Genomic DNA, 9550 nt, shown 5'->3' with positions numbered 1-9550 from the left:
TTCAGTGCTTTACATGACTGCCCCCTACTGATCATGTCTTTCCTATGTCATTGTATTTTCCGTGTTCCCTTGGAATACACCGGCGTCACGCGAGACCACTTTACTTCCCGCGCGCATTTTAAATGGCCAGATCTGTAGGCTATAATGCGCGTTGTTAACAGATTACACTAACAGTTTGGTCAACCTCTGCCTATGGAGGGAGAAAAAAAAAGTTTTCAAAAGCATCCCCCCCCCCCCTCTGGTTTCTTCACAAATCGCATATATATATATATATATATATATATATATATATATATATATATATATAGATAATGCGTGCGTGCGTGTGTGTGTGTGTGTGTGTGTGTGTGTGTGTAGCTGTGGTCATCATTCGTGTGTGAATCGTCGTAAACTCGTAATTATTTTCTACACTTGCAAGATACTTTTCTTTTCCCACGTGAGTCAGTCCGCGTCAGTCGTGATCTTTAACCAATCAGATATGACCTCACCATTTCAACCAATCATAACCCGCCAGGAGCGCAGCCTAAATCCTGTTTACATGAAATAGGCTAAACCTGCTCCCGAGCAGGTTTAAGTTTACGGACCTGTTGCTATGACACCAAGTCCGAGATGCGCATCGAAGAACGAAACAATCGAAGATCAGGACAAATCCACAACAATCAAATCCAGCTAACTGAGTTAGCGACGTACGAAGAACGAGCCCCAGTTCTCTGTGGATTTAATAACAAACTCATTAGGCACTGCTAAAAGGACGGAGCTGCCTTTTAATCAGAGCCGCACCTGATTAATGCACAATTAACAGCCAGTTCATTCATCTCATCTTGGGTGGGATCAGAATGTAAACAGTACAGGTTCAGAAAGCACTCCGTCTCATTTTTTGTCTTCATGATAATGAAGAAGGTAATGACAGAGTGCATGACCTTAGTCTCAGAACGCTACTGATGTCTCATCACTGTATAATTTTAATGATCTGCATACAGTGAAAAGTCATATAACCACTAGTGAAAATTGTGCATTTATCTATTTTTTAAGTTATCAGTATTCACAAAACTTTAGAAATGTAGACACAGTGCAGAATTATTATTCCATTTTATTTTTTTTTTACTCTAAAACCTTTAAACTTTATATATTACTCAAATACAATACTGTTATTGTTAAATAAAACCAAACTAAAAGTACTTCAAATCTTTTTGAAATGAAATAAAATAAAAACGACTGTAATGAAAAACAGAAATGTTTCCATGGAAAAAAGTATTAAATAAATACATATTTCATATTTTAAATAATTAACAAATATTTATTATATATTGATAGAATTTCTAGATTCATTTAATTTTTTTTTTTTACTCCAAAACTTAAAACTTTGTATATTACTCAAATACACTGCTGTTATTGTTAAAAAATAAAAAATGAAATGAAATAAAATAAAAATATTGGATTGAAAACACTGACTGAAATGAAAAATAGGAATGTTGCCATGGCAAATAACTGAAAGTATTAAAACAGATAAAGAAATAAACACAAAAATTGAAGCAAATAAATAAATAAACCTTCATATTTTACATAAATATCCATTATTATTATATATTTATATACATAAAGAAAACAAAAAAATTACTAATGTCAAATTACAATTAAAACAAAAATAAAATAAATATTAGATGAAAAACATTGACTGGAATAAAAAAAAGGAATGTTGCCTGAAAAAAGTATTAAAACAGATAAATAAATAAACACAAAAATTGAGGCAAATAAATAAACAAACATTAATATTTCCATAAATATCAAATATTATTACATATTATATATTTCTATATTTAAAAAAAATAGAAAACAAAATTACTAAAGTTAAACTACAATTACAACAAAAATAAAATAAATATTGGATGGAAAACCTTGACTGAAATTAAAAATAGGAATGGTGCCATGACAAATTATTTAAAAAAAGGTATTAAAACAGATAAATAAATAAATATTCATATTTTACATAAATATAAAATGTTATGACATAATATAATTCTATAATTAAAAAAATAGAAATCAAAAATAAATATTGGATGGAAAACATTGACTGAAATGTAAAATAGGAATGTTGTCATTACAAAGAACTAAAAAAATATTAAAACAGAGAAGATATATATATATATATATATATATATATATATATATATATATATATATATATATATTAACCTAAATATCAAATATTATTATATATTATACATTTATATATTTAATAAAATGAGAAAACAACAACATTACTAAAGTTAAACTACAATTAAAGAAATTAATAAATAAATATTGGATAGTAAACATTGACTGAAATGTAAAATAGAAATGTTGCCATGCCAAATAGCAAAAAAAAAAAACTACAATAAACTAAAACGAAATAAATTTCTTGTACATAAATATCAAATATTTATTAAACATTATGTGTTTATATTTTATAAAATGAGAACACAATTACTAAAAGGTAATTAAAAATATCTAATATTATCTCAAATACATAAATTCTCACTCAATTTTATATCAAAAACATTTCATTTATTGGTTAAAAACAGTACAAAAAGCATAGTTAAAATGCCTTTAAAATGCAAATAAGAGACAACATGAAGCTCTTTCTACTATCACCAGTAGAGAGCACTGTTTATATATAAAAAAACAGAGACCAAAAACAACTGTAGCACCAATAGTGTTGAATTCTGCATTAGCACAAAGTCTAAGTGTTAGCAGTACAAAAATGCTCTATAACTATTTGAATCCAGATGTGATTATTAGTAAATTTATTATTGATTTACCAATCACATATAAACTATTTTAGTGTATTTTTGTAAGATAACTGATGTTTAGCTATCTGTGCTAAAAGTGTAGTTGAAAACAAACCACAACAGATTTATGCCATGACAATTATTTTACATTTATAGTTAATAATTTAGCATATTTAAAATGCATTTGGAAAAGCATTTAGGTTGCCCTTCCTGAAAGTGACTGTATTCACAGTATATAAAAAGCTATGGAGAAATAGTCCATCAGCAACTTGAAAATCCTTTCAGCTTTATGTCTCACACTTCGTGAACTTTTTGTTCATCCTCATCCTAATACAGCTGTCAAGGCCAGCAGAGAACTATATAACCTGTAGCTTTGCGTCCCACATCCTGGACAGCAGTTACAGGGTTCTCATCCAGGTCCTTGACCCCTCTTGTGAGGCATATGCTCAGCTCATATATTTGACTAGAAGACCAGTGAAACCAGAGTCTTTCCTCTCTTTCAAGGCACTGAAAGATACCTCCTGACGTCCGGATGAGGCTTATGCTGCAAACGATGGCAACCCTCACTAAACGATCGTGCGTGTGCAACCTCCGGAGCCTTCCACCACATTTCAGCAGCCTTTTTTAACTCCGACAGGATGTCAGGAACCACAAACTTCTCCGCCAGGAAGACCACAGGGAGCACGGCCAATAGCGAAGCCCAACCCACCACTCCCAGCCAATAGGACAAGCCCAGTCGATTGACGTCATCCCTGATCTCACCAATATGTTGATGGGTGAAAAGCGCCCAGCAGAGAAAGAAGAAAAAACCTGAGGGAAAACCCAATGAAGATGGTTAAAACATGTGCATTAGGGTCAGAAATTAACTTTTCCATTACTGAAATTGAATTCCATTCCTGAGGGCCATTTTTATAATCACCTTATTATTATAATCACCATACTGTGTAATCTTTAATGTCAAATACTTAAGTTTACCCAATTACTTCAATGTTTTAAACTGTTATCAATACAATAGACTGTTTAAAACTGTATCTAAATTATACAAATTAAATTTAAAACAGGAGCTCAAGGGCTGCAATATAATTATACGATAAAAAAAAATGATATAAAATGTTTTTGTTTCGTTGGGCAGTCACATTATGGCTTCACAGACAAACATGTCACAGACACCATGACGTTAGCCTAGTCTAGCAAGTCTAGCAAAAGTCATATCCCGTTAAAATCACTGAAGCTACGAAATTAATATTGTATTTACATCGTATCTCCACTGTCGGCATTTTCTGCGCTGACTAATCTAAGCGCTTCTGATTGGTCAATGCATTCCTAAATTCAACAGAAACACGTTTGATTGGTTATAAAGCTTAACGCTGCACAAAACAGCACGTAATAACAATCTGATGCAATGTGAGCGAATCTAAATGCTTTTCGACACTCTACATTCATGTTCACATTTCATTTTAATCGCGACAGCCGTAATATATTGTTTAATTGTGCAGGGGAATGTTTTGCCTCTTTGTCTTGAATTTCTGAGGCATTTTAGTGGCATTTTTGTTACAAGCCCTCGTTAATTTCCGACCCTGGTGTGCGTACTACTTGGCTAAGGAAAGTGAAATAGTGAGGTACTGACCTGTAGGTACTAGTGTGAACAGCAGCAGGGTGGTCGGGTCGAGTGCCTGGCCTGCCATCAGCAGCGAGCGAGTGTTCGAGTAGGAACGCACCGTTTGAGACGTCCAGCAGAGGGCGAACATGAGACACAGAAGTCCAGAGCTCACCGACATCAGGAAAGCCACCACTGCAAACACTCTTTCAGCCTCCAGAGCTGTTCAAAGCAGACAGGTACAGAAACACCTTTAATATTTAGAATTTACAGTGAATGTGATACAGTATAACCTGCTCATTGAGCACCAAACGTGTTTCTTTTTTTATTTAGTACTGACTTAAATAAGATAGTTCACATAAAAGACGTTTACATACAGTTCACAAGAGAAAATAATAGTTGAATTTATAAAAATAACCCTGTTCAAAAGTTTACATACACTTGATTCTTAAACTGCCAGCTGTTCTTCAGAAAAATCGTTCAGGTCCCACAAATTCTTTGGCTTTTCAACATTTTTGTGTATTTGAACCCTTTTCCGACAATGACTGCATGATTTTGAGATCCATCTTTTCACACTGAGGACAACTGAGGGATTCATATGCAACTATTACAGTACTAAAGGCAAAATAAGAAAAATGTACACATCCTCATTCCGTTCAAAAGTTTTCACCCCTGGCTTTTAATGCATTGTGGGGGTTTTTCTCCTGAAGCATCAGATAGTGTTTGAACCTTCTGTAATAGTTGCATATTAGTCCCTCAGTTGTCCTCAGTGTGAAAAGATGGATCTCAAAATCATACAGTCATTGTTGGAAAGGGTTCAAATACACAAAAATGCTGAAAAACCAAAGAATCTGTGGGACCTGAAGGACTTTTGTGAAGAACAGTGGACAGTTTAAAAGAACAGCTGTGGATCATTCAGTAACCACACAGTATTAAGAATCAAGTGTACGTAACCATTTGAACAGAGTCATTTTGGTAAATTCAACTATTATTTTCTATACGTAAATGTCTTTTATATGAAATATTTTACTCAGGTCAGTACTAAATACAAAATAATTTGCATTTTGTATGATTGCTCTTATTTTGGTAAACTAATCAACATTTTGCAGATACTGCAAGGTGTATGTAAACTTTTGACTTCAACTTTATGTTGATGATTCACCCCATAAACTAGTAATTCTATCATAAAAGAGACTTTTATTATTATCCACAAGAGAAAAACAACTTATTTATATATGTAAAGCAGAGAAAACATAAAAATAGAAAAAAATTACATGACAGTATGTTTTTTGGTGTTTCACACCATGGTTTGTTATGATTGGACAATATTTGGCTGAGATACAACTATTTGGAAATCTGGAATCTGAGGGTGGAAAAAATCTAAATATTGAGAAAAATGCCTTTAACGTTGTCCAAATGAAGTTCTTAGCAATGCATATTACTAATCAAAAATTAAGTTTTGATATATTTACGATAGCAAATTTACAAAATATCTTCATGGACATGATCTTTACTTAATATCCTAATGATATTTGGCATAAAAGAAAAATCGATAATTTTGACCAATGCAATGTATTGTTGGCTATTGCTACAAATATACCAATGCTACTTATGACTGGTTTTGTGGTCCAGGGTCACATTTATGTCTGAACTATCCTTTTAAGAACATTCAGCATAAAACCATGACAAGAAATTTCAGTTTGCGTTCTAATGAAGAACAACATCTCATCATGAAACTATTTAAAACTGAACCGATCAGTCATTACTTCATCCTTCATTATTTATATCATTTCTCATTTATCTTGCTCTGAGGAAGAACTGAACTGAGGGGAAAAACCAGACAGGCTACGACTAATAAAACATGCGAGTAATGCATATCCAGCGTGTCATAGCCTGTCTGCTGCAGCCCACCGAAGCGTAGAAACCCCTCCAACACAAAACCATATCATTATTTTACGCCAACGTTGGAAATTCAGGAGAACTTCACAAAATCAAATTCCCTCTCATTTAGCTGCTCTGTGCTTCTCAGCAGGTCAAAACCTGCAGAAAATGCCACAAAATTTCTCTAAAGCTTTCAGTTCCCATCAGACCCTTCTGGCCTTGTTTCTAACATCCAAAGCAGTTATAAAATGAATGAGGGCCACACGTGGGCTACTAAAATGTTGCTGTCGCCCACTTGACAGGTCAAAACCGAGCTTTAGAGGCATACGCATACTGTGTTTGAGGGGGCACTAGTGCTAGTCGTGATTCATTTCTTTCCCTACGCAAGATAAAACATGTTTAGCATGTAAAATGACCCAATATTGTAGCATATTATATATTACAGTTTAAAATAACAAAAATATATCTAAGTATTATTCAGTGTTTTAACCAAACAGTTTGAATGACACTTCTAAATAGCTTTTATTAGCTTATATGTGACCCTGGAACCACAAAACCAGTCATGAGGGTCAATTTATAACATCTGAAAGCTGAATAAATAGCTTTCCATTGATGTATGGTTTGTTAGGATAGGACAATATTTGGCTGAGATACAACTATTTGAAAATCTGGAATCTGAGGGTGCATAAAAATCTAAATGTTGAGAAAAAGCCTTTAAAGTTGTCCAAATGACGTTCTTAGCAATGCGTATTACTAATCAAAAATTAAGTTTTAATATATTTACAAAATATCTTCATGGAAGATAATCTTGACTTAATATCCTAATGATTTTTGGCATAAAAGAAAAATAGATCATTTTGACTATTTCTACAAATATAGCTGGGCTACTTAAGAGAAAAGCACACACCTTTAGCAATGTCTTCATTCGTCCAGCTGTCATCTGGGCTGGTCTCATTCCCTGAGGTCCACAGCCCCCGGTCATCCAGCCACTGAGGTGTCCAAATTGCATAGCTGATACACAAACAGCCCATCAAGCCGAGACACGATTCAATAAATCGAAAACGACTCCTCGAGTCAACCAATTCTGGTCCTTGCATTGCTCTGAAGAGAAAGTGAAATGGTTAGACATAACATTACACAAACAAAGTTAGCAACTTGGTTAAAAACTAAACTTAAAACATTAAATTTGGTATTTCCTTCTGTTAAAAGAAAAAATAATCATTGAAGGTTTGCTTACCTTGAATAGCTTAAGTTTAAAACGAATTCCAATGAGAGATTTGGTTCCTCACGGGACAATAACGGTGACCGATCACGTTCAAATATCAAATGAATCAGAGAGGCAGAAACAAGAGTGTTTTATGACAGTATTATGACGTGTTTTTCTCACTTCCCCCTCACCATACTGCAATATGACACTGTAAAGATTTCCCTCTACCTACAGTGGAGACCCACTCGCAATGGAAACTCCCCCTCTCATAAACACACACACACATACACTGCGAGTGGTTAAATTCCCCCAGAAACCCTGTTGAGTGTTTCAGCGAGTCAATGTGGTTTGGAAAGTGAAACCGATATTTTATAAATCACTTTACTGTGCTCAACGGAGTCTGTAGGCTGCATTTTTATCAAATGGTGAGAATTGGAGAACAAGAACAGTTTTCATAAATCAATAGCAATAATAATAACAATGAAAAATATTCTTTATTATTCTTTTAAAGTCATAGTATTAGGGTTAGTTCACCCAAAAATGAAAATTCTGTCATTAATTACTCATCCTTATGTCTTTTTAAACCTGTAAAATCAAATTAAGATGAAATCCGAGAGACTTCTGACAAAGCAACTGACACATTCGAGGCCCATAAAGGTAGTAAGGACATCATTAAAATACTCCATGTGACATTAGTGGTTCAACCGTAATGTTATAAAGCTATGAGAATATTTTTTGTGTGCAAAGAAAACAAAAAACACTAATGTCATATGGACTTTAGAAGATCTTACGGGTTTAGAACAAAATGAGGGTGAGTATTTAATGACGTAATTTAATTTTTGGGTGAACTGTCCCTTTAAGAGACACAAGCAGCTAAACCATAATAACTGTGTCCATACATCTCAAGGGTTGCTGTGTCGTCATGGCAACGGCTAAACGGTACAGGAAAGAACCACTCTCTTTTCTCCAGCAAGGTGGGCTCACAGGAAACCCCTAAACATGGTTATTTCCTGTCGCTCGCTTTCTGCCACAGACCTAAGATCAGTTTTGCTGTACTCTCACTAATACAAGCGAGACTGCGGCATCTGGTCTCAGGTCACTGTAAAGGAGCAACATAACACAACGAAAATATAATTTATCATAAAACATTTTAATTGGCGATTGATTCATTCGTTCAGTCAGGAGCCCTTACAACATTTAACACCAATGAAGATCTGAAACAAAGCTGAAAACGTATAAACAACCATGGTGTCAAAAAAGGCATTTATGTAACAAGTTCATCTTGCAAAGTGTCAAAAAGTAAACATCTCTTTTTCATTTTTTTTTTTATCCTGAAACTGATTGCCAAGTCAACGAAAACAATTTTCCCCCCGCAACAAAATCTTAAAATGATTTAAAATCAATTTAGAGGAGTTATATCATACATTGTTTTCCCCTGAGGTTCACTTTATACAACTAGTAATATTTTTTTGCACAATAAAACAGTAATTTACAGAAAATGAAAAAAATAAACATAAAAAATGTTGCACTTAAAACGTCTATTCTGGTGCTTTGCATTTAAGACGTTTATATAAAAATGAGCACCAGAACTTTGCATTTACACACTGGCTGTTAATAAAGATATTTTTCAATAAAAGTCTCTTTGCAAAGCCCAAACTAATTTTTGCCACTCAACCTGTTAAGATATGATTGAAATGATCAAGGATCTTGTTAAAACACATCATCTGTGTTTCGTTTTTAATGTTGGGATCCTTCGGATGGATGTGCAGGTCCAGTTGTAGGTGCTACACACAAATAGGAACGCTCTAAAAATGCTTCTTAATAAGTTTTTAATTAGTCTTTTTAGTAAAAATATCTTAAAATTCTTTAAAGAAGATCAATTTACTTAAGAAATAATACTTTAAGATATGAAGACTTGTTATAGACTATCTCGAATTCTTTAATAGCATTTTGTCTCACTGCACTCAAAATAAAGGAAACCCTGGATATTAAGACTTGAGTGGTTTAATTAAAAAAATAACAATTTAGTTTTATACATATTTGTGACTATGGGAGAAACATGCTGAGAAATGCCTTCAGTGGCTACAGCGTCATGAC

At 33.6% G+C, this 9550-nt stretch overlaps 1 protein-coding gene across 1 annotated transcript; it reads right to left on the bottom strand.

The window, feature by feature from the left end:
* Positions 1 to 2645: 2645 nt before the first annotated feature.
* On the bottom strand, positions 2646 to 7328 carry LOC141301091 (uncharacterized). The gene is made up of 3 exons (XM_073831344.1): positions 7154 to 7328; positions 4396 to 4587; positions 2646 to 3578 (listed from the first exon to the last, which is right to left on the bottom strand). The coding sequence occupies exons 1-3, from the start codon at positions 7275 to 7277 to the stop codon at positions 3268 to 3270; spliced, it is 627 nt and encodes a 208-aa protein (XP_073687445.1). The 5' UTR covers positions 7278 to 7328; the 3' UTR covers positions 2646 to 3267.
* Between the last annotated feature and the right edge of the window lie 2222 nt (positions 7329 to 9550).

This window comes from Garra rufa, chromosome 25, assembly GCF_049309525.1.
Source record: "Garra rufa chromosome 25, GarRuf1.0, whole genome shotgun sequence".
In the NCBI taxonomy this organism is placed as follows: Eukaryota; Metazoa; Chordata; class Actinopteri; order Cypriniformes; family Cyprinidae; genus Garra; species Garra rufa.
This window is presented reverse-complemented; position numbering and strand designations above follow the sequence as displayed.